The sequence below is a fragment of the Rattus norvegicus genome, chromosome 14, assembly GCF_021556685.1.
Source record: "Rattus norvegicus strain SHRSP/BbbUtx chromosome 14, alternate assembly SHRSP_T2T, whole genome shotgun sequence".
Classification (NCBI taxonomy): domain Eukaryota; kingdom Metazoa; phylum Chordata; class Mammalia; order Rodentia; family Muridae; genus Rattus; species Rattus norvegicus.
The window spans coordinates 8,791,522-8,817,975 of NC_141547.1; the positions used below are offsets into that span (position 1 = coordinate 8,791,522).

Genomic DNA, 26,454 nt, shown 5'->3' on the forward strand with positions numbered 1-26,454 from the left:
CCCATCATTTCCGTGGACTGATCAGAAAGAAGAAACCTAAGTGTCTCCTTCGAGGATCTCCATTCTGCCAGGATGGTTATGCTACCATCATCTTCTCCACACTTGAAGGACTGACTGTGTGCTGTGTGCTGTGCTCACACGTTACACATCCCTTCCAAGCAGCATCTGCTCCATGAGTGTTCTGTGAGCAGCCACCATCACCTAAAGTCCGTTTCCTTCAAACCATTCTTCAGTGTGAACTTCCCGTCACCGTTTACCAGCAGATGGCTAAACCAGAATCTTATAATCTTTTTAAATTTCCTCATTTCATTGCTGCCCAGACTGTCCTTCTGCCCCAAGTGATCCTTCTGCCTCAGCCTCCCAAGCAACTGGGTCTATAATCTTTACTCTTTAACACTGTCAGCACCCAGTTCCTATCTGGTTACCCCAAGAATCTGCTTGATTCATGTACAGAAATCTTAGTACACATTTAACCCAGTTTAGTGGCGAGTTCTTTAGCCTTTGCCTTTTCCAGCTTGCAATTACGAACCACAGACTTAGGACACAGGACATGGCCTCCCCAATGGTGGCAGATGTCATCATAGCTGTTGTTATAATTGGTCCTAACAGCTTCCACCAGCTTAGCCAGAGCACCCTTGTCTTCTGAGTTAACCTGTGTGAAGGCAACAGTGGTGCATGTCTTCCTGTGGACCAGATGCCCCAGCCTGGCCTTCCCCTTGATGATGCAGTGGGGCGACCCCATCTTTCGACAAAGGGCAGGCGGGAAAACTACCAGCTCAATGGGGTCTACATCATGGGCAATCACCACCAGCTGAGCCTTCTTGTTCTCCACCAAGGTGGTGACTGTATTGACCCCTGCTTGGAGGACAGGTGGTCTCTTAGTTGGGATGTCCCCTCTGCTTGGAGGACAGGTGGTCTCTTAGTTGGGATGTCCCCTCTGCTTGGAGGACAGGTGGTCTCTTAGTTGGGATGTCCCCTCTGCTTGGAGGACAGGTGTTCTCTTAGTTGGGATGTCCCCTTTGCCAGCAGCTTTCTTCTCAGCACGGGCCAGCAGCCTCTGCTTCTTCTCCTGCTTTGTCTCTGCCTGTACTTGTGGGCAAGCTTAAGCAGCTGAGTCGCTTTTTGCCTGTCCAGGGCCTGGGGGAACTGGTTGATGGCAGGAGGTATTTTGAGCTGCTTATAGAGGATGGCTCTTTGCCGCTGCAGCCTGATGTAGCGGGGCCATTTGACGAAGCGTGTGAGATCTCTTGGACTGGATGTCCTGCCCAATGCCGAAGTCCTTAGGCCTCTTCTCAAACAAAGGATTGACCACCTTTTTGGCCTCCTGTTTCTTGACTATGACTGGGGCTGGAGCCACCTTCTTCCCCTGGGCCTTCTTTCCTTTGGGCATCTTGCTCAGCTGGAGGAGAGAGCCAAGATCTTTATGTATATGCAAATATTCTAAAATCTGATAAAAAAAAAAATCCTAAATCTGAAACATTCTGATCTAAACATTTCCGATAAACCTCATCCTCCTGTTCCCTGACTCCAGACCACTCAGACAGGATGACACTGAGGTATTGCTAATATTCCTTTAGGACAGAAATGAGACCTCTCCCTGATATTTTGATTTGTTTTTAGAAACAACTCAGATTATCGGCATGAGTGCAACACTAAACAACGTAGAAGACCTACAGGCGTTCCTGAAAGCTGAGTATTACACCAGTCAGTTCAGACCAGTATGTACCCAAGGTTTGCGCTGTATTGATTCTTATGTATTCGTCCTAGACATGAGATTGGAGAGCTCCGTGTGTTGTAAATGGCGGAGTGGGAAAGGTGCGTCGGTCACGCCATAGCTCTACGATAACAGTTCACATACGGAGGATGTCACCCGAGGCTGGGGTCACGTGTTAACACCTCAAACAGTGACCGGAGAACAAGCCCCAGTGAACACTTACTGAATGGGCTCTCCGAGAACTTGACTTATGTCTCATTTCTTCATATCTGAAGTCAGGTCTTTAACTGGGCAAGATTTCAAGAGATGCGCTGGGACCTGCTACCAACATTGAGAAGTCACCTTAGTTCTCACTTCAGGAGCACGTGTGCTAACTCAGAAACAGTGCAGACAGTTAGCACGGCTCCCATGCAAGGGCAGTATGAAAATTATACATTGCATATTTACAGTCTCACAAAGCCACCACCCTTAGGTGTAGAGCCACCGCCAGTCAGTGGTGCTAAAGGGGAAGCGGTCTGGAGGGATGGCTCAGTGACTGCCCCTCTCGAGGTCCGGGTCAATTTTCAGCATCCATGTGGTGGCTCTTAAAGTCCTTATACTCCAGTCCCTTGGGACTTAGTGCCTTCTGGCTCCCAGGGACACTGCACACATGTGCACAGGCAGAATGCAGGCAAAACATATAAATTAAATAAATAAGAGACAGAGAATCAGACTTTTCGGGGAAGAAGACCCTGATAGGTTATCCAGTCCCAAGTGTTCAGACCTAAAACACTTCTGCATACAAACAATGCTGAATGAACTCAGTAGGGGGTGGGGGTGGGTGTGTGTACGTGTACAACGATAATTTTAAAAAATGAGGTCATGAACTTGAGAAAGAAAAGAACAGAGGTAGAGATGGGGTAGAGATGATATAAATTTATTATTTGTATATGGATTCTTAAAATTTTCTTTTTTTAATTATTTAAAGAAATGACCTTAGGCTTGATGGTGAAACGTGTAATGCCAATATTCAGGAGGCCAAGGAAGGGAAGCTTGAGCTTTAGGCCAGCCAGAGCTCTATCCTGAGCTCAGGGCTAGCCTGGGCTGAGCAGCAAGAGCCTGTCAGGGAAAAAGCTGATCAGTCTTTTCGGGTGCCTGTGCTTTGGTAGTTACTGCTCTTTTCAGCATAAGCTAGGGTGCGACATGGACTTTTCCCCCTTGGTTTTGAGACAAGGTCTTGTATGCCAGACTGTTCTGGAACTAGCTACTTACCCAAGGATGACCACGAACTCTTTCCTAATCCTCCTGCCTCCACCTCCCAAGTGCTGGGGTTATAGGTTCGACACCGTACTTCACTCACGTGGATTTAGATTTAAATCTAAGAACAGCATTCCTAAAATGCTTGGCCAAGTGCGAGTGTAGCTCACAGTTACTTGAGGGCAGTGTGTGATGTACACATATTGTCTGTCTGAAGTACCAGTGTGGATGTTCTGTGTCTGGGTTTTTAAATAATCTCGAAGGTCACTAAGTAGTATCTTGACATTTACTGTTTACACTTAAACAAAGTATAAAAAATTTCAGGAAATATCTTCTGACTTTAGATGTCAAATTGAGAATCTACTCTTTTTTGTTGTTGGGCTATGGTGGTGCGGGCTATGGTGGTGCGGCCTTTAATCCCAGGCAGAGGCAGGTGGATCTCTGAGTTCAAGGCCAGCCTGGTCTACAGAGCGAGTGCCAGGGCTACACAGACGAGCGCCCTTCTTGGGAAAGCAAACAAAGAACCCTAAGACTCCACCTTTCCACACCAGTGAACCGAGGGCAGGGGAGAGAGCCAGCTGATGAGGTGCTGGCCCCGCGAGCATCAGGGCCTGCACTCAGTCCTCAGAGCACGCACACAGAGGCCAGGCATGCTCGCATGTCTTACCATCCCAGTGCTAAGACAGGAGCTCCAACCTGGCCCCCTTGGCAAGCTTCAGGGAAGAGAGAGACTTACTTTAAAAATAAGACAGACGCTGCTGAGGGGTGACACCTGAGGTGTGTCCTCTTACCTCATGCATGTGCACACACGTGTGAGCACTTGTACATACATCGGCACCTGTACTGCTCGAGAGCGCGTGCGCGCGCACACACACACACACACACACACACACACACACACACCTACACACATCTCCCCACCAGAAGAAAATCTGTGTTTGCAAACTTCCTGACCATGAGTCCTTAAGTGGCATTTAAAATGGAAACTGATGACCAACACAGAAAGTTGTAGATCTTAAGAAATAATACAAAAGAAGAAAAAATAGGACTATCACCTGTTCCTACATATATTCTTTCTTATTTACTTAACTTTTATTCATGTGGGTGTGTCTGAGGGTCTGCCATGTGTCTGTGGTGCCTGTGGAGACCAGCAAGGGGCATCAGGCCCACTGCAGCGCGAGTTGTAGGCTGTTGTGGGTGCTGAGAACTGAGGGTCCTCTGGGGGAGGGGCAAGCACACAGCCACTGAGCCCCCTCTGCAGTCCTCATTCCTGCTGCTCACAACAAACGCCCACGCATCTGGCCTCCTTTTCAGTGTCTACTACTCAACTCAAAGGTAAAATTTCCAGGATGTTAGTTCCTGGTTTTCTGTAAAGGAAAAGAGAGGCAGGGGAAAGGAGAGAGCTGAATCCTGTCTGTAGTGTCCTAGCAACGCTGGGGTCTCTGTGTGTAGCTGTCCTCTGTGAAAACATGGTCTAGAATTTCAGACTACAAATTGTATATTAATCAGCCATTTCTTTTCATCTCCAGGTTGAATTAAAAGAATTCCTGAAAGTAAATGACACAATATATGAGGTAGACAGCCGGGCTGTGGACGGCATGACCTTTTCACGGCTCCTGAATTATAAGGTGCGAGGGAAACCCCTCAATCCGGGTTCCCATCTTTTGTGCCTAGGTATGCTGGGGCACTGCAGCAGACTGAAGGGGGTCTCGCTGGTTTGTATTTGGGGGAGAGTTTGAGAGGAGAAGGTGCCTGATCTGTCATGGACAATAAGCTTCTGACTGAATACAGCAAGTTTCTTCTTTGTTTGGTTTGCAATGCTAGGGCTCAAGCCAGGGCCTACATACAAGGCACATGCCACCTCTGAGTTACCTCATACAAGGCACATGCCACTGAGCTACCTGAGCTAGTCCAGTGTTAGTGTCAGGTCATACTGGATTCTTTGCTCTGGCATATCCTTGTGAAGCTGGGTATCTTATGGCTGCTGGATATACTATGTATAAAAACTAGCAGAACAGGACTGTGTGCAGTCCCGCTCTAACAGCACAGCGCACATCCTGTCAGTGACTCTTGCGTGAGTGAATAAAGCGCTTGCAAGTCAAATGACACTGATTTTGAGGAAGTATTTATTACGTTGTTTGCACCTGACTGATTATTGAGCCAGCTCCTGAACATGAAAATCCGGAGACATATCCTGTGGATGTGTCATTTATCCGACAGCAAGAGGAGCATGCTGTATAGTCTGACACATTGCTGTACAGAAGAGTTCCTGCTTGCATGCTAATGGCTTACATCGGCATGGAGGATCTTTAAAAGGGAAGCAGTTTTACCCCAGCTTTAGGATTTCATGCATTTTATTCTAAATCCATGTTAGTTTTCAGTAAGCACAGGAACCGAGGAGATTTAAATGACTGACTGTCCTTTTATTGCACGTCCTCCCGGCAGTGTTCCAAACTGCCATAAACCACTGCTGCTGCCTCACTTCTGACAGTGTTAGGGAACACGGGTCAGAGCAGGATGAGACGCCATTCTGGACGAGGTATTTGACTGTTGGTAGCCGCAGTCCTCATCTCTCTCTGGCTTTTCGTTCTGCTCGGATGGAGGTGGGCATAAAATAGTTATTAATAACAAGAGCTGCTTTCACTTCCTTTGATTCTTAATCATTTAATCCTCTTTTTGGACTAAATGTGCCCCCAAACCAAATCTCTAAGGAATAACCTAGAGGAAATTGACCATTCGATGTTTAGTACAGCTGCCATCTCTGGTTTTAGTGATGGATAACTGTAGTGTTTAATACTGGTGACAGTTTACTGTCTTTCAAGTCACACTTGCCTGTTGCAGTACTCCGATGCCCTGAAGAAAGTGGACCCTGACCGCTTGGTAGCATTGGTGACAGAAGTCATCCCTAACTACTCCTGCCTGGTTTTTTGTCCCAGTAAGAAGAACTGTGAAAATGTAGCAGAAATGTTGTGCAAGTTTTTAAGCAGGTATGTTCATCTTTTTAACTTTGTTCTATTTTTGTCATAAATTGCAGACTGAATGATACATTGTTTGCTGAGTGATCATGGTCTTCTTAGCAGGGCATCGTATTTATACTTTCTGAAGGAACTGACCTTAAAGTCAGCCTAACTGAAATCCACACTAAAGTAGAAAATTGTGGAGTTGCAAGAGAGTGACCACCGCAGAGGCATTTGAAGCCTGGCTGAGCAGTGGCCCAGGGTCTAGTTGCGCCTTAGACCGGTCAGCTTGTCTGCGAGTGGGCAGGGCAGGCTGCAGGCAGGGTATCCCCTGTCACGCCCCGAGGCCGGCCATGGCTGCAGCTGAACTTCTCTTTGTTAACACCTCCCTTCCTTTCTTAACTCGTCTGGGCACCAGACAGAATTTCCTACGAATTTTAGAGGTGTCTGGTTTGGAGTTCGAGCTATTTGGATATGAACTCTGCTGTGCCCACAGGGATAGTGTCCGTGCTGATTGGTCTCTGTTTTCTGTACCTGTTTGTTGTGTGGGGTTTTAATGTTTACACCATTTGGCCCCTTACTTGAGGCTTTCATTAGTCATAAACTAGGGATGCGAACTTATAATCTGGTCATTCTCCACCCTGCCTCCCAGTCCTATTGGCATAGACTGATATAAATGAGGAGTAAATTTGCTGGCTTAGTAGAATGTCAAAGTGTTCAGGGAGCCACCAAGGAGTTGAGCTTCAACGATTGATAGTCTGCCTTTACAATGACAGTTTTGATTATTTAAGAAAAAACCAAAACGGGGCTGGAGAGATGGCTCAGTAATTAAGAGCAGATATGATCAGACTGGAGAGATGGCTCAGTGGTTAAGAGCACTGACTGCTCTTCCAGAGGTCCTGAGTTCAATTCCCAGCTACCACATGGCGGCTCACAACCATCTGTAATGAGATCTGATGCCTTCTTCTGGTGTGTCTGAGGACAGCTACAGTGTACTCATATAAATTAAAATAAATAAATCTTTGAAGAAAAAAAACAAAACAACCAGGCAATAGCTCATGCCTTCAATCCCTGCACCTGGAAGGCAGAGGCAGGAGGATCTCTGAGTTTGAGATCAGCCTTGTGTACATAGTGAGTTCAGGATAGCCAGGGCTGTATAATGAGACACAAACAAACCAACCTAACAGCTAAGTGCACTGCGCTGGGGAGATGGTGGTTGTTGGTCGTGAGCACCTCCTGCTCTTCCAGAGGGTCTGACAAGTTCTCTCTGACACCCAGCTCCAAGAGGAGTCAGAACCTCTGACCTCCATGCATGCATACATAAACACACACACACGTACTCACACACGCACACACTCACATACACACACACGTACTCACACACGCACACGCACACACTCACATACACACACACGTACTCACACACGCACACACTCACATGCACGTATATACAAGCATGTACACACAAATTTTAAAAACTAAGAAAAATAAGGAAATCAGTCATTTAAGCTTTCTGTAAAACCACTCACCTTTTGAGCATAATTTAAGACACTGTTGAGGTCTCTACAGTGTTAGTGTTTAGACATTGTTTCCATGAATGGAATGACTCCATTTTCAGTGCAGAAAATTACTACCTTAAAATAAAACAGACCATCTCTCATAAAGACATATATTATAGAAGAAATAATCTTGATATCTAGATCAGGATCTAACCTGATATCATACGAAGTTTAGGGACAAAATTCAGGAAGTCTGTGAAGCGTCTGAAATTGTTTCTAAAGTGTCGTGTTTATATGAACAGCTGAACTTTTCCTAGTTTTATTTTTGTGAGGTATCCACAGGGTTCTGTGGTCCACAAAAGGCTTGGAGGGTATTTCTAATGGTTGATGAAGTAAGAATTAAAGTTAAAAGAACCTTTTGTGGGGAGATGGCTCAGTCAGAGAACCCGTTTGTATCCCTAGCCTCCTCACGAGAGCCAGGCATGATGGCACACACCTGTAATGCAGTGCTGCGACACGGGGAGGCCCCTGCTGCTCACTGACCAACGAGCCTCGCTGAATAGTGAGTTCCCAGTTTAGTGAGAAATGAGAAAACCACCTGATATCAGCCTCTGTGCAGACATGGCTACAGACATGATCCACAGTACACAGATACAGACACATGCATGTTCATGCAAAAATACACGCAAAGGACATTTTGTGTACTTACACTGATAAAAGTAATACATAACTAAAAAAGATGCTAACATGATACATTAAAGAAAAATGGTTAGTACTTCCCACCTCTAATGCAAGGACTCAGAGTTCCTCCTTTTAAAGATTTATATATTTTATGTGTATACACACACACACACACACACACAGTCACACTTGTGCGTGCCTAATGCCTTCAAAGATCACAAAAGGGCATTGGATCCCCTGAAACTGCAGTTGTAGATGGTTGTGGGGTGCCCTGTGGGTGCTGGGGGCTGAACCCCTGTCCTCTGGAAAAGCAGTCTGTGTTCTTAACTGCTGAGCCATCGCTCCAGTCCCAGGCTGCTGTGTCTAATGGATCTTTTCCCTAGGGACTATCTAAACCACAGAGAGGAAGAAAAGGGGGAACTGATTAAAAGCCTGAGGAATGTCGGCCACGGTAAAGTGTGCCCTGTCCTGAAGCGCACCATCCCTTTCGGCGTCGCCTATCACCACAGCGGCTTAACTAGCGATGAGCGGAAGCTTCTGGAAGAGGCCTACTCCACTGGTGTGCTCTGCCTCTTCACCTGCACGTCCACCCTGGCAGCAGGGGTCAATCTGCCTGCACGGAGGTGAGGGGTGGCAGAAGCTTTCCTGTGCTGACTTGGTCGGCGCGTTTCCTTTGATGGTTTAATGAAGAAGCACATTTCCTGACGTTAGATCTCTCCCTCCCTTTCGTGCCCTCTCTCTTCTGTGTGTCTGGTTGTCTGAGACTTCAGCTTGTGAGCCGGGTCCAACTGGAGGGAGTCCTGCCTCAGCCTCCTTCCTAGAGCTGGAGTCGGGATCTGACTCTACTTCCGGGAAGCTTTGACACGATCAGTGGGTTCATTTAATCCACCTCCTTGATACGTCAGTGAACTGATAGGGAAAGCCGGTCTGAGGTGGAGTTCAGTGGCTAGAACCTTGTTTGACCTGTATTCCATTCACAGGGAAGGAGCTGATTAAAGCCATCTGAATGCACTGTGTGCGTGCGTGCGTGCGTGCGTGCGTGCGTGCGTGTTTGAAACACGGTTTCTCTGTGTAGCTCTGGCTGTCCTGGAACTCATTCTGTAGACCAGGCTAGCCCGGAACTTAGAGACTTACCTGCTTCCCCCTCTTCCTCGGCCTCCCAAGTGCTGGGATTCAAGGCCTGCATCACTGCCTCCTGGCATGGATGGAATTACTTTGTCTTAGGGCTTTACTGCTGTGAACAGATACCATGACCAAGGCAACTCTTATACGGACAACATGTAATTGGGCTGGCTCACAGGGTCAGAGGTTCAGTCCATCATCATCATGGTGGGAGCAGGGCAGTGTGCAGACAGACATGGTGCTGGAGGAGCTGAGAGTTCTACATCTAGTCTGAAGGCAGCCAGGAGGAGACTCTTCCACACTGGGCGGAGCTTGAGCACTAAGAGACCTCAAAGCCCAGCTACACAGTGACACACTTCCTCCAACAAGGCCACACCTCCTAACAGTGCCACTCCCATGGGCCGAGCATATCCGACCACCACAAACTCTTAGAGGTCAGCCCCTCCGTCACCTTTTCAGATATTACCACACAGTGGAGAACTGCATAACTGACCTCTCTTTATAACTGCTGACTAGGGGGCAGGGATGGTGTGAGGAGGTGTGCTAACAAATAATTTATTTTCACAAAATGTTTATGAACATTAAACGGAATGTTTTTCTGCTAGGTAGACAGTTATGTCTCCGTGTCATGGTCATTAAGTCCCCTCCGTATTCGTGCGCATTTATCCATTTACAGACAGGGTCGCACTGTGTAGCCCTGCCCCTGCCTCCAGCCGTGGGCACTGAAGCCTGCACCACCGTGCCCAGTATGGAGGCAGCCTTGGGTCTGTGGGCCGGCAGTTCTCTTCTCTCCAAAGCTCTTCTTCACATTCACTGCGTCCGTCAGGTAGAGGAGCACCATGCCCCGGTGGGCTTGTGGAGCTCCGAGGTGAACTTTGGGGTTCAGGAGTCTGTTGGTTTTCTCCGTCCACCGTGTGGGTCCTGGGGATAGAAGTCATGTTGTCAGCCTTGGCGGCCAGCGGGGCCTTTCCTCTGAGCCGGCCCCTCCAGCAGCTTTGCACTTTCCTCTGTCACCTTCCATTTCCTGTGGTGAGGAGCGGCGCTTGTTATAATTGGTGTCCCCTTCCCTCCTGTCCCCACATCACATCTCCCACACCTGACACCCAAGTGTGTAACATGGGTTTGTTTAGTCAGCTTTCACGATTTATGACCAATATTTTATACAATTGAAATCTATAAAATAATTAACTTTCCCGGCACTCAGGAGACAAAGGCAGGTGGATCTCTGAGTTCAAGGCCAGCCTGGCCTACAGAGTGAGTTCCAGGACAGCAGGGCTACACAGAGAAACCTTGTTCAAAATTGATGAATGAATGAATGAATGAATGAATGAATGAATGAATGAATGAATGAATGAGAGTAGAAGCTTCTTGAATGTCACATCAAAGCCAGATTGGAGCCCAGGCCCTGATCAGTAAGCCCCACAATCCCAGCTCCTCTGTCTTTCGTTAGGGCGAGGCACTCCATCTTGAGCTCTGTGGTCTCTGTCTTGGAGCTGTTGCTGGTCATTTCTGGGTTCCAGCTTTCCATCAGCTTCATTCTCTTCTGTGACTTAGGCTAGCCTGGGGTAAAGACATGTGGTTACAGCTGTCAACTCTTTTCCTCCAATTTTACCTTCCATATAAAATTCAAGTTTTTACTGGACTGGAAGACAGTATAGTGCAGACTGTTTGTCTAACACCTAGAAAATCCCAGGTTCAAACCCCAGTACCACTTCCAAAATCCATTTTCTTCTAAAGACACAGAAGTAGGAGGTTAGCGAAGTGGGTTGGGGTGAAAAGGGCGTGGGGTGAATACAACGGCAACAGTACATGTGTGGGCTGTCGGGAGAGCATGCATGTGGGGTGTCGGGAGAGCATGGGTGTGGGGTGTTGGGAGAGCATGCCTGTGGGATTCGGGAGAGCATGCATGTGGGGTGTTGGGAGAGCATGCCTGTGGGGTGTCGGGAGAGCATGCATGTGGGGTGTCAGGAAAGCATGCGTGTGGGGCGTCGGTACAGAAAAGCTAGCTTTTTACTGTTCTGTTAGCTATGTTCATTCATTACATCTGTAGATTTTAAATGCATTCTAATCCATGATGCTTCTCGTAGACGTCTGCTTTATAACAGTGGATATGATTCCCTCTGGAATTTTCTCTGGATACTATTTACAATTTTCCAAAATCCTTTACTGTACTTGTTGTATGCAGTCATTTTTCTGTGTGTTCTCTTTCCCTTCATTTTGTTTTCTTCAGGCTCTCCTCAATCTGCGTAGTCTGGTGGGATTTATAAATGAAGAAGTCGGGGCTGGGGATTTAGCTCAGTGGTAGAGCGCTTGCCTAGGAAGCACAAGGCCCTGGGTTCGGTCCCCAGCTCCGAAAAAAAGAACCATAAATAAATAAATAAATAAATAAATAAATAAATAAATAAATAAATAAATAAATAAATAAATCAGTCGATAGTGTAGGCAAATTCTTGAGTTCCTTTGAAGAGGAACTCTCACTACAGACTCATTTTTACCTGAGCAGGATCGAAGTTGATGTTTTTGCCGACTGAAGCCAGCTGAAATCCGCAGTGCCCGATAGTTAAAGATAATATCAGTTCATCAGTCGACAGCTTACGGTAGCATATGGCGGTGGTACAAGGCCAGATCTTTGGGTTGGGGTGTAAACTCAAGCTTTAGACACCACTGCTTCAGGCTCATCCTAGGCCTCTCTGCTACAGAGGCTTGAGTTCAGGTGACAGCCCTGGCCTTTACTCATTGGCTGTTTAAGGAAAGCACTGTTGAACTCCAGCTAATTCCTTCATGAGAACATAGGAAGTAAGGGCCCTGCTAATCATTTTGTAAGAGCTACAGGCGATGTGTGTAAGAACTTAGGACGTCGGAGAGCCAGTGTCCGTGCAGTCTACTTAAAGTTAACACCGAATAAAGCGTGCAGTGGAGCTGGGTTTGAGAAGTAGCTGTTAACACAGAGGATCACTTTTATTTTCATACCTTCCGTAGAGTCATCTTAAGAGCTCCCTACGTGGCTAACACGTTCTTGAAGAGGAATCAGTATAAGCAGATGATTGGCAGGGCTGGCCGAGCTGGGATAGACACTGCCGGGGAGAGCATCCTTCTGCTGCAAGAGAAAGACAAGCAGCAGGTACTGAGCTGGACCACACCCACATGACGTCATCGATTAGAAACTCAGTGGGACCGAACCTCTGTTAAGTCCAGCTCCTCCGGGGTTTTGTGTTTTGTTTTTGTTTTGGCTTTGGAGGAGTTTGGGGCTTCCAGGGACCTTACAGAGTGTGAGGTCTTAATGTAGAACACTGCTTAGTTTAGTGACAGCACAAACGTAACTGCTTTAACTTTATAGGTGCTGGGACTAATAAATGGACCGCTAGAAGACTGCCACAGCCATCTTGTCGAGGAGTTCACCAAGGGAATCCAGAGTTTGTTCCTCTCCTTAATTGGCCTGAAGGTATTTTTTAAAGATCTTCTTAAATCTGACAAGCATTACCTGAGATAATAGAGACCTTTAAAAATTAAGGGAATTATAAAATGAACAAAATGGTAATGTGATAGGAAAATGTACAGTCTGTGACATAAAAAAATCTAAATCTGGGAATGGGAGAGACGGCGCAGCAAATAAAGAGTGCACTGACTGCTCTTCTTGAGGACCTGGGTTCAATTCCCAGCACCCCATGTCAGCTCACAGCTGTCTGTCAGTCCACATCCAGGGGATCCGGCACCCTAACACAGATATACATGCAGGCAAAACACAAATGTACTTAAAATAAAAGTAAGTTATTTTTTTTAAAGACTCTGAATCTGGGTCTGTTTCATTCTTTAGAGAAATGTAAGAAGTCAGAGAACAATTGATACCACCCAGAGTGAGTTACTTTACAGGAGGCAGTGCCGTGGATGTCGTGAAACAGTGGACCCAGACACAGGGCAGCCCATCCCCTCAGCTCACGCCTGTCACCGTGCAGTACAATGTCACCATCTCAGTGCTGGGCGGCTGTAATAGCCCCAGCTCTGCGAGCATGAAGGGCAACAGCCCTTATCTCAAATCAAAAGAAAAGAAAAATAGAGTTATTGATTAATCTCTTTTAGACTTATTTTTAAGTTAATTAAATTCTGTCCTTGTGCCCAAAATACAGTTGGCCACAACAACAATACAAAAATGTAGTCAAAGCCAGAGTTTGAATTTAGCTTTTTCTAACGGCAAGACCATCGTTCTTAGTTCATCCTAGGGCTTGTCCTCACTAGTACGAACATGAGAGACATAATGAAACAGGTATCACAAGTTTTGGTCCCTTTGGCACCTTGCAATGGATGGCAATAGGCCTTACAGTGTCACCTGCCACACTAGAACCAGGGAAGTCTAAAGAAGAAAGTGATTAAATGTGCTGAGGTTGAAGGGATTAGATACAGAAGGAGGAGGTAAGCCACACTAGGCATTTAGAGTAGAACGCAAGAGAAAAGCTTAATGTGACGTGGGTGGGGAAGGGCTGTGACACTGACATGGGTGGGGAAGGGCTGTGACATGGTGGGGAAGGGCTGTGACGTGGTGTGGAAGGGCTGTGACGTGGGTGGGGAAGGGCTGTGACACTGACATGGTGGGGAAGGGCTGTGACACTGATGTGGTGGGGAAGGGCTGTGACACTGTCATGGTGGGGAAGGGCTGTGACACTGACGTGGTGGGGAAGGGCCGTGACACTGACATGGTGGGGAAGGACCGTGACACTGACATGGTGGGGAAGGGCTGTGACACTGACGTGGTGGGGAAGGGCTGTGACATTGACATGGTGGGGAAGGACCGTGACACTGACATGGTGGGGAAGGGCTGTGACACTGACGTGGTGGGGAAGGGCTGTGACATTGACATGGTGGGGAAGGGCTGTGACACTGACATGGTGGGGAAGGGCTGTGACATTGACATGGTGGGGAAGGGCTGTGACATTGACGTGGTGGGGAAGGGCTGTGACATTGACGTGGTGGGGAAGGGCTGTGACACTGACGTGGTGGGGAAGGACCGTGACACTGACGTGGTGGGGAAGGGCCGTGACACTGACATGGTGGGGAAGGGCTGTGACACTGACATGGTGGGGAAGGGCTGTGACATTGACATGGTGGGGAAGGGCTGTGACATTGACATGGTGGGGAAGGGCTGTGACATTGACGTGGTGGGGAAGGGCTGTGACACTGACGTGGTGGGGAAGGACCGTGACACTGACGTGGTGGGGAAGGGCCGTGACACTGACGTGGTGGGGAAGGGCCGTGACACTGACATGGTGGGGAAGGGCTGTGACACTGACGTGGTGGGGAAGGGCTGTGACACTGACGTGGTGGGGAAGGGCTGTAACACTGACATGGTGGGGAAGGACTGTGACACTGACGTGGTGGGGAAGGGCTGTGACACTGACGTGGTGGGGAAGGACCGTGACACTGACGTGGTGGGGAAGGGCTGTGACATTGACATGGTGGGGAAGGGCTGTGACACTGACATGGTGGGGAAGGGCTGTGACATTGACATGGTGGGGAAGGTCTGTGACATTGACGTGGTGGGGAAGGGCTGTGACATTGACGTGGTGGGGAAGGGCTGTGACACTGACGTGGTGGGGAAGGACCGTGACACTGACGTGGTGGGGAAGGGCCGTGACACTGACGTGGTGGGGAAGGGCCGTGACACTGACATGGTGGGGAAGGGCTGTGACACTGACGTGGTGGGGAAGGGCTGTGACACTGACGTGGTGGGGAAGGGCTGTAACACTGACATGGTGGGGAAGGACTGTGACACTGACGTGGTGGGGAAGGGCTGTGACACTGACGTGGTGGGGAAGGGCTGTGACACTGACATGGGTGGGGAAGGGCTGTGACACTGACATGGGTGGGGAAGGGCTGTGACACTGACATGGTGGGGAAGGGCTGTGACACTGACGTGGTGGGGAAGGGCTGTGACACTGACATGGTGGGGAAGGGCTGTGACACTGACATGGTGGGGAAGGGCTGTGACACTGACATGGTGGGGAAGGGCTGTGACATTGACGTGGTGGGGAAGGGCTGTGACATTGACGTGGTGGGGAAGGGCTGTGACACTGACGTGGTGGGGAAGGACCGTGACACTGACGTGGTGGGGAAGGACCGTGACACTGACGTGGTGGGGAAGGACCGTGACACTGACGTGGTGGGGAAGGGCTGTGACACTGACGTGGTGGGGAAGGGCCGTGACACTGACATGGTGGGGAAGGGCTGTGACACTGACGTGGTGGGGAAGGGCTGTGACACTGACGTGGTGGGGAAGGGCTGTGACACTGACATGGTGGGGAAGGACTGTGACACTGACGTGGTGGGGAAGGGCTGTGACACTGACATGGTGGGGAAGGGCTGTGACACTGACGTGGGTGGGGAAGGGCTGTGACACTGACGTGGTGGGGAAGGGCTGTGACACTGACGTGGTGGGGAAGGGCTGTGACACTGACGTGGTGGGGAAGGGCTGTGACACTGACGTGGTGGGGAAGGACTGTGACACTGACGTGGTGGGGAAGGGCTGTGACACTGACGTGGTGGGGAAGGGCTGTGACACTGACATGGTGGGGAAGGGCTGTGACACTGACGTGGGTGGGGAAGGGCTGTGACACTGACATGGGTGGGGAAGGGCTGTGACACTGACATGGTGGGGAAGGGCTGTGACACTGACGTGGTGGGGAAGGGCTGTGACACTGACATGGTGGGGAAGGGCTGTGACACTGACATGGTGGGGAAGGGCTGTGACACTGACGTGGTGGGGAAGGGCTGTGACACTGACGTGGTGGGGAAGGGCTGTAACACTGACATGGTGGGGAAGGACTGTGACACTGACGTGGTGGGGAAGGGCTGTGACACTGACGTGGTGGGGAAGGACCGTGACACTGACGTGGTGGGGAAGGGCTGTGACATTGACATGGTGGGGAAGGGCTGTGACACTGACATGGTGGGGAAGGGCTGTGACATTGACATGGTGGGGAAGGTCTGTGACATTGACGTGGTGGGGAAGGGCTGTGACATTGACGTGGTGGGGAAGGGCTGTGACACTGACGTGGTGGGGAAGGACCGTGACACTGACGTGGTGGGGAAGGGCCGTGACACTGACGTGGTGGGGAAGGGCCGTGACACTGACATGGTGGGGAAGGGCTGTGACACTGACGTGGTGGGGAAGGGCTGTGACACTGACGTGGTGGGGAAGGGCTGTAACACTGACATGGTGGGGAAGGACTGTGACACTGACGTGGTGGGGAAGGGCTGTGACACTGACGTGGTGGGGAAGGGCTGTGACACTGACGTGGGTGGGGAAGGGCTGTGACACTGACATGGGTGGGGAAGGGCTGTGACACTGACATGGTGGGGAAGGGCTGTGACACTGACGTGGTGGGGAAGGGCTGTGACACTGACATGGTGGGGAAGGGCTGTGACACTGACATGGTGGGGAAGGGCTGTGACACTGACATGGTGGGGAAGGGCTGTGACATTGACGTGGTGGGGAAGGGCTGTGACATTGACGTGGTGGGGAAGGGCTGTGACACTGACGTGGTGGGGAAGGACCGTGACACTGACGTGGTGGGGAAGGACCGTGACACTGACGTGGTGGGGAAGGACCGTGACACTGACGTGGTGGGGAAGGGCCGTGACACTGACGTGGTGGGGAAGGGCCGTGACACTGACATGGTGGGGAAGGGCTGTGACACTGACGTGGTGGGGAAGGGCTGTGACACTGACGTGGTGGGGAAGGGCTGTGACACTGACATGGTGGGGAAGGACTGTGACACTGACGTGGTGGGGAAGGGCTGTGACACTGACATGGTGGGGAAGGGCTGTGACACTGACGTGGGTGGGGAAGGGCTGTGACACTGACGTGGTGGGGAAGGGCTGTGACACTGACGTGGTGGGGAAGGGCTGTGACACTGACGTGGTGGGGAAGGGCTGTGACACTGACGTGGTGGGGAAGGACTGTGACACTGACGTGGTGGGGAAGGGCTGTGACACTGACGTGGTGGGGAAGGGCTGTGACACTGACATGGTGGGGAAGGGCTGTGACACTGACGTGGGTGGGGAAGGGCTGTGACACTGACATGGGTGGGGAAGGGCTGTGACACTGACATGGTGGGGAAGGGCTGTGACACTGACGTGGTGGGGAAGGGCTGTGACACTGACATGGTGGGGAAGGGCTGTGACACTGACATGGTGGGGAAGGGCTGTGACACTGACGTGGTGGGGAAGGGCTGTGACACTGACGTGGTGGGGAAGGGCTGTGACACTGACATGGTGGGGAAGGACTGTGACACTGACGTGGTGGGGAAGGGCTGTGACACTGACGTGGTGGGGAAGGACCGTGACACTGACGTGGTGGGGAAGGGCTGTGACATTGACGTGGTGGGGAAGGGCTGTGACACTGACATGGTGGGGAAGGGCTGTGACATTGACATGGTGGGGAAGGTCTGTGACATTGACGTGGTGGGGAAGGGCTGTGACATTGACGTGGTGGGGAAGGGCTGTGACACTGACGTGGTGGGGAAGGACCGTGACACTGACGTGGTGGGGAAGGGCCGTGACACTGACGTGGTGGGGAAGGGCCGTGACACTGACGTGGTGGGGAAGGGCCGTGACACTGACGTGGTGGGGAAGGGCTGTGACACTGACGTGGTGGGGAAGGGCTGTGACACTGACATGGTGGGGAAGGACTGTGACACTGACGTGGTGGGGAAGGGCTGTGACACTGACGTGGGTGGGGAAGGGCTGTGACACTGACATGGGTGGGGAAGGGCTGTGACACTGACATGGTGGGGAAGGGCTGTGACACTGACGTGGTGGGGAAGGGCTGTGACACTGACATGGTGGGGAAGGGCTGTGACACTGACATGGTGGGGAAGGGCTGTGACACTGACATGGTGGGGAAGGGCTGTGACATTGACGTGGTGGGGAAGGGCTGTGACATTGACGTGGTGGGGAAGGGCTGTGACACTGACGTGGTGGGGAAGGACCGTGACACTGACGTGGTGGGGAAGGACCGTGACACTGACGTGGTGGGGAAGGACCGTGACACTGACGTGGTGGGGAAGGGCCGTGACACTGACGTGGTGGGGAAGGGCCGTGACACTGACATGGTGGGGAAGGGCTGTGACACTGACGTGGTGGGGAAGGGCTGTGACACTGACGTGGTGGGGAAGGGCTGTGACACTGACATGGTGGGGAAGGACTGTGACACTGACGTGGTGGGGAAGGGCTGTGACACTGACGTGGTGGGGAAGGGCTGTGACACTGACGTGGGTGGGGAAGGGCTGTGACACTGACGTGGTGGGGAAGGGCTGTGACACTGACGTGGTGGGGAAGGGCTGTGACACTGACGTGGTGGGGAAGGGCTGTGACACTGACGTGGTGGGGAAGGACTGTGACACTGACGTGGTGGGGAAGGGCTGTGACACTGACGTGGTGGGGAAGGGCTGTGACACTGACGTGGTGGGGAAGGGCTGTGACACTGACATGGGTGGGGAAGGGCTGTGACACTGACATGGTGGGGAAGGGCTGTGACACTGACGTGGTGGGGAAGGGCTGTGACACTGACATGGTGGGGAAGGGCTGTGACACTGACATGGTGGGGAAGGGCTGTGACACTGACGTGGTGGGGAAGGGCTGTGACACTGACGTGGTGGGGAAGGGCTGTGACACTGACGTGGTGGGGAAGGGCTGTGACACTGACATGGTGGGGAAGGGCTGTGACACTGACGTGGGTGGGGAAGGGCTGTGACACTGACATGGTGGGGAAGGGCCATGACACTGACATGGTGGGGAAGGGCCGTGACACTGACGTGGTGGGGAAGGGCCGTGACACTGACGTGGTGGGGAAGGGCCGTGACACTGACGTGGTGGGGAAGGGCTGTGACGTGGTGATAGTCACAGGCTGGACACTGAGGAGTTGAAGTTTGGATGGAAACGGTTGCTGCAGACCAGATGGTATTGGTTGGGGTAGCAGGAGAGCGTGTTTAACCATCAGAGATGTCACCGTCCTCATAGAGTCTTTGTGCCAAGACTTGTGACTTGCAGTGAGAGGCCAGGGGCTAAGAGGACGGAGGTGAGCATCCCTAGAGACACAAGAGGACAGGAAGAGGAGGAGACTCCAGGGAGAGGATTCCGGGAGTTCCCGATTACTTATCGCAGCCACGTCTCAGATACCCTGTGCCAAGCACGTGCTGTTAAGGCTGCTCTCCACTGTAGACCTGTACCACATGTCTGAATCCTCGCTTTCCTGTCTCCTGACGGTCGGTCTCCCTCCACCCACTGTCTGACCTGCCACATCTTCACACGGAATAATTACAGAATGGGAATGAGTAAGTCACTCCTTCCACTTAAACCTCGTCAGTGGTTTCCTATTGCCATAAAAACCCAGAAAAGGGGGTTGGGGATTTAGCTCAGCGGTAGAGCGCTTGCCTAGCGAGTGCAAGGCCCTGGGTTTGGTCCCCAGCTCCGAAAAAAAGAAAGGAAAAAAAAAAAAAAAACAGAAAAAACGGAAAAGATTAGTCCCAAATTTCTCACCTTGGCGTCTGGATAGCGTGACCACAGCAGGTCTCTCCAGTCTGGCCTCTTACACTTTATTCCAGGAACACTGGCTTTCCATTTTCATTTCATCGAATGTGAGGTCCACTAGTGTCTTAATGGTCCCCAGACTGGGACTCACCCATTTCCCCTCTCTACACCCAGCCTCATGCTCACCCATCTCTCTTCCCTACACCCAGCCTCATGCTTGCCCAGCCTCTTGCTCACCCACCCTCATGCTTGTCTACCCTCATGCTTGCCCAGCCTCTTGCTCACCCACCCTCATGCTTGCCCAGCCTCTTGCTCACCCACCCTCATGCTCGCCCAGCCTCATAGCCCAGCTTCTTGCTCACCCACCCTCATGCTCGCCCAGCCTCATAGCCCAGCCTCTTGCTCACCCACCCTCATGCTCGCCCAGCCTCTTGCTCACCCACCCTCATGCTTGCCCAGCCTCTTGCTCGCCCACCCTCATGCTCAGTATACTCCCTTATCTCATTGGCCCTCCTCACCTGCAGCTGCTAACCTAACTGTAACTTGCTGGGGCTGCATTCCCTACACCTCTGAGTCAGTCTGTTATTACAGAACTGCCTTCCTTCCCTACGACAGCACCAATCAGTTTGGGATCATGGCTTTGTTACTGTTCGGCTACTAAAGCACCCCTGCTTTAAGAGCCCTAAAAAGTCAGGGCTCACACCGTGCTTGACATTTGATTAACATCAATAAATATTTTAACAAATTTGACTGTGGACATGTCCAAGGGTAGACAGAAACTGGCCTAGGTTTAAATCATGGCCAAGCGTTCCAGAGAGGAATGAAAAGGAGTGGGAAGATGACTTGAGGACAGGTGGACAGGTCAGGCAGAGGCACTCCCTGTGCCTCCTCTACCTAACCGTGGGCCCCTTCAGCCATCAGAAAGAGCTGCACTAGTTACTTCCTGTGACTGTTGAGACACCATGACCAAGACAGCTTTCAGAAGAAAGAGTTCATTTGAGCTTATGGTTCCAGAGGGTTAGGTCCATCGTGGTGGACACAGGTTGCAGCTGATAGCCAACATGACCCCTGGAGCTGGAGGCCGAGAGCACACATCTCAAACAGCAAGCAGGAGGCAGAGGCATTTAAACCATCAAAGCCCACCCCCAGGAATACATCCTCCAGCAAGGCCCCACTCAGACAGGACTGCCACCCAGAGACAAATGCCTGAGACTCTGGAGAACATTTCATTCAAATCTCCATGGAGGCCGAAGTACGTTAATGATCCACAAACTGAACGTCAGCTGGAGAATATCTTATAAGTGCATTTGAGCTTGGATATCAAGAATGATTGTTAATAAAAGGAAAGAGAAGCAATACAAAAGTGAATGCTCCATAATATTTTTATTATCCCTTATATTGGTTTAATATAAAATGACTACTTAAATATTCCCATTGAAGCATAATCAGAATTGTAAGAGAGAGCTATTGATCCGTCCGGTTTTTTAATATAACATGCTGATGTTGGTGAAATTGACTAATAAAAGTGCGTTCTAACTCTGGGTGTTTAACTCCTGAATACCAAGTGCAGGGTCTTGACATCGCTGCCGTCAGTGGTAAATAACAAACAGGTGGGTGGGGAGGAGACACGTAAGGACAGGGAAAATTGCAGAGCCCAGACAGAAGAGGGAGACTGATCGATTGCTAGCTAACCCTTCTGTCAAGCAGCACCTTGCCCAGTGCTATCCCCTCAGCTGTGTTTTCCATGTCTCTCTTTTATGTTTAATGCGGGTTTTAGGGCTAAAGCATGCTCCGTGGGTAGGTAGAAGCGGGTGAAGAGAGGATTCCAAAAGGAGTCCGGGTGGAATTGGGGGTCTGCTGCAGAGGTTGAGCAGAGCACAGCTTTGGAAAGCATAAAAACAAAACAGCACTTTGGGGCGTGAGGATGGCCCAGGGGTTAAAACTGTTCTTGCAGTGAACCCACTCACAGTTCCCAGATCCCCACCCGGTGATTTATAACCATCCCTAACTCCAGCTCCAAGGGGATTCAACACCTCTGTCATCCCCAAGCACTGATGTGCGTGTGCCTCACACACACAGGCATGCAACTAAAATAATAAAATAGGAGCCAGGGCGGTGGTGCACATCTTCAATCCCAGCACTCCGGAGGCAGAGGCAAGTGGATCTTTGTGAGTTCAAGGCCAGCGTGGTCTACAGAGTGAGTTGAGGACAGTGAACACTGCACAAGAGAAGCCCTGTCTTAAAACAAAGCGAAGCCAATAATAGTAATAATGATAAAATCTTTTTGGAAATGTGTATAAAAAGCATGAACGTGATAACCGTCTTTTCCTTCGCTTGTTTTTCCTGTTTATTTTTAATTCTGTAGATTTCATGCTAAGTTTTTCTTCAGATAGCTTCAGGATATGAACATGAATAATCCTGTTCTGTGAACTAAGAAAGATGTCCCAGTGATGTCCTGAATTCTTTCAGATTGCAGAGAGTCTCGGGGACATATATCAGTTCATGAATGGCACGCTTTTTGGCGTCCAGCAAAAGACTTTACTGAGAGAGAAAAGCCTCTGGGAAGTTACTGTCGGCGCACTTGAACACCTAACAGAGAAAGGGCTTCTACAGAAAGACAGCCACGGCAGCCCCGAGGAGTCACGCTGTCACTTCCGTATTACCAAACTGGGTCAAGCTTCTTTTAAGGGTAAGTTTACCTAAATCTCAGTATTTTCTAAGGGAATACATTGGAAACAATAGAAGTTAAGTAATTTTCTTGCTTTAAATTGGATTTATGATTTCATATTACGAGCTTTGAATTGTAAGTTATTGCACAAGTAGATAAAGATGGCCTTGCCTCCTACCCGCTCCCCTCCCTCAGCGCACAGCCTACCGTCTTCCCTGGAGTAACACCTGTCTGTGTGTTTTACTTCAGTTCACACTGCATGCTATAAACAGGTTTAAATTTTTGTTTTAAACAAATAATTCCTGCTGTTCTGGAACTTGCTTTTTGCTTAATCTATAGATTCTCCCTGTCTTAGGGTTTTACTGCTGTGAGCAGACGCCATGACCAAGGCAACTCTTGTAAGGACAACATTTAACTGGGGCTGGCTTACAGGTTCAGAGGTTCAGTCCATTATCATCAAGGCAGGAGCAGGGCAGCATCCAGGCAGGCATGGTGCAGGAGGAGCCGAGAGTTCCACATCTCCATCTGAAGGCTGCTAGCAGAAGACTGGCTTCCAGGGAGCTAGGATGAGGGTCTTATAACCCACCCCCACAGTAACACTCTTATTCCAACAAGACCACACCTTCAAATAGTGCCACTACGTGGACCAAGCATATTCAAACTGTGACAGTATCTGAACAGATAATATTAGTTTATTTATTTTGCTTTTTTAAGACAGGGTTTCTCTGTGTAGCTTAGTTTTCCTGGAAGAATTTATTTCTTCTTTTTTTTTTTTTTTAAAGATTTTGTTTATTTCATGTATATGAATACACTGTAGCTGTCTTCAGACACACCAGAAGAGGGCATTGGATCCCTGTTACAGATGGTTGTGAGCCACCATGTGGTTGCTGGGATTTGAACTCAGGACCTCTGGAAGAGCAGTCAGTGCTCTTAACCACTGAGCCATCTCTCCAGCCCGAAGAATTTATTTCTTAATGAGTAATTTCCTTCTGAAAAATATCTGTTCTTAAAAAAAAAAAAAATCTTAGGTTAGAGAGATGTCTCATTCAGTAAAATCAGTCAGTAAAATCATAAAGACCAACCTGAGTTGAGATTGCCAGCACCCACATAAAAGGCCAGGCATGGTGATGTGGGTCTGTGATCCCAGCAGGAGGGGGGTGGGGACAGCTGGGGCCTTGGAGCTCGCTGGCCACCCGACCAAGCCAAATAGTGAGTTCTTGGTTCAGCCAAAGAGTAGTGTGGGATGACTGAAGACCTTTACTTGAGCCCTGGCCTTCACTCCGTCCTCCTGCACACATGCGCGTGCGCGCGCACACACACACACACACACACACACACACACACACGGAGGGAGGGAGGGAGGGAGGGAGGGAGGAAGGGAGAGACAGAGAGAGACAGAGAGAGAGAACACAAAGGAACACTGTCCTGAGAACTCAGGATTATGTTATCAGAACTCCGTACATCTGTCCCATTCCACTCCTGGGAGCTCCCAGTGTTCCCAGTTCAGGATCTACTCTTCCAGACATATCCATATCCACCACATAAAATGTCAGCGATTCACATACCACACACATCACAGTGGTTCAGAAAGATCGTATCTAATGGTGGTAGCCACCTCTTCAGTGTTTACACAAGGTCAGCTTGTCCCTGGCAGATGGCTCCTGACTGTATTTTTCTGTACAGACACATGTGTGTCTATGTTCCTCAACCACTTTTTCATGGAATCATGCCTGTTTATAACATACCATGAACCCAAGGCATCACACGTGTTAGACGGGCACAGTGCCCCTGAGCTACGTCCCCAACTCTCTGTTTTTGAATCTGGGTTTCACTCAGTTGACCAAGTTAGCTGGTCTCCTGTAGTCCAGGCAGACCTTGAGCACACAGTCGTCCTGCCTCAGCCTCCAAGTAGCTGAGATCAAATGTGGGCTCGCACTAAGAGCCATGGTCATTTATGCTGTATTCATCCATAATAGGGCTGGAACATAAATTATTTAACCATCTTTGTATTTATGAACATTTCATTGCTTGTGATTCTTCTGAGAATAAATAGCTGTGACTTATAAACAGAGGGTGTCTATTTGAGTACACATTGAAATGGTTTGCTTGTTGGTTGGTTGTTTTTTTTTTTTTTGTTTTTTTTTTTTTTGTTTTTTTGCCAGATTACCAAAAATATAGTAGTTGCATCACAACTGTCTAAAATTTGGTGCATGCTATTAAGATAACCTCCAAAACTGTTACAAATAAGGGAGCCTGAGGAATTACTGGTAGGGTCTGACTTAGGGCTGGGCTGTGTACAGGTGAGGAGCCCCTCAGCAAACAAGAGTAGCAAACAAGTCTGTTTATCTCGGTCTACAAAGTGTTCTTTTTGTGGCATTAGCATACCTCAGTGCAAACACACCGGTATTTAATATCTTTGCATATTTTACACATATTCGCATTGTTTAAGAACTATCCCAGTTAACAAAGCCCAAATGTTCACCGTATATTTTCCTATTTGTGACACAGTTGTGGTTGCTCCGTTGTCTCTTAAAGCTGAGGAAATTAAAACTCCGTGAGGTTAAATATCCTTGCTCAAATTTAAACTAATGGGAACAGGGCTTGGCCACTGGGTCTTGCTCAGGTCGGTCTGGCCCCCCAGGCCTGCTGTGTAGCTGTGACGGGGACAGATGTGCCCAGCACAGCTGACTGGGACTGTGCCCAGCACTTCCTGGATTTGTGTTTTTGTGTTTCTTTAGGGGCCATTGACTTGACCTATTGTGACACTCTGTACAGAGACTTGAAGAAAGGTCTGGAAGGACTCGTACTGGAAAGCCTTCTTCATCTGGTCTACCTAACCACACCCTATGACCTCGCCGCTCAGTCTGAGCCTGACTGGATGGTGTACTTCAGGCAGGTGAGAGGACGGGACTTTACAGCTTAGACTTGGTTGGACGTGTGTCACGTGACCCGGTGCATTTGGAATTGGGCCTTGTGTCTTTCAGAGTTTCTTTCTCTTCCATGCTGAGGCTGCTGTGTGTGAACTGTACGAAACTGTGGGTTCTAACGTGACATTCAGCATATATGTCTATCAGGTTTTGAAAAATACTTTCTGTGTATGGAGTCGGAGGTCAGGCTGAGGTGTCACTCCTCCGGAGCCATCCACCTTGGTTTTTGGGACAGGATCTCCCACTGGGACCTGGAGCCCACACTTAGTCTAGGCGAGTGAGCTCCAGGGGTCTGCCTGACCCTGGCTCCGACGGAGATCACAGGACAGGCCTCCCCACCGGGCTTTTTACGTGGTTCCAGGACAGCCAGTGCCCTCATGCCCATGTGCCTTACTAACTTAGCTGTCTCAGCCCACAAAGAACGTACTTCACAGCCAGTCACACAGGAGAGCTGGCGCTGTGTAAGTAACACATCAGGATGTTTTCTATCAACACTCCACCTAAGTGAATGAAGGCACAGGATCCCATTAGGCAGAAGTGGCGGCTGGTCTCCCCACGCCCCCTAAGCTTTAAAGATGGAGCCCAGAGCCTCGTGTATAATAAGTGTGTGCTCCACCCTGGAACCCTCAAGCCCCAGTCTACCGCTTTCTAACCTCAGGAAGTTAATTTAATTCTTTTTAAAAAAGATTTATTTAATTTATGTTTATGGGTACACTGTCGCTGTCCTCAGACACACCAGAAGAGGGCATCAGATCCCATTACAGATGGTTGTGAGCCACCATGTGGTTGCTGGGATTTGAACTCAGGACCTCTGGAAGAGCAGTCGGTGCTCTTAACCACTGAGCCATCTCTCCAGCCTAGGAAATTAATTTCCATAGTGTCATTTTTAAGTCCTCTATGGCACAGTTACCTTTAGACCCTTCCTTCTTGTGTTTTTCCGCTTCTAGCTCACTGTACTATTAAACACACTCATGGTCCATAAAAGGCGCTCATGACCTTGTCGTCATGCATGGTTATGTGCCACCCCATGGTGGAGACATTTTCTGAGAGACACAGTAAGGCAAGCTCACCAACGTGCCTGTACAGCCACACAGCTGGGCTGTCACCTGGCCACGTAACTGTGAAGCCA

General features: G+C 49.7%; 1 protein-coding gene across 12 annotated transcripts in view; it reads left to right on the plus strand.

The window, feature by feature from the left end:
- Positions 1 to 26,454, plus strand: part of Helq (helicase, POLQ-like) — a 49,989-nt gene that overhangs the window by 12,265 nt on the left and 11,270 nt on the right. For 4 of the 12 annotated variants that reach the window (NM_001014134.2, XM_087583746.1, XM_087583747.1 and 1 more), the window contains 8 exon segments: positions 1,621 to 1,718; positions 4,480 to 4,578; positions 5,792 to 5,937; positions 8,471 to 8,710; positions 12,189 to 12,330; positions 12,547 to 12,651; positions 22,200 to 22,419; positions 25,137 to 25,294. In NM_001014134.2, the coding sequence (NP_001014156.2) occupies positions 1,621 to 1,718; positions 4,480 to 4,578; positions 5,792 to 5,937; positions 8,471 to 8,710; positions 12,189 to 12,330; positions 12,547 to 12,651; positions 22,200 to 22,419; positions 25,137 to 25,294 (1,208 nt within the window). 12 annotated transcript variants of the gene reach the window in all.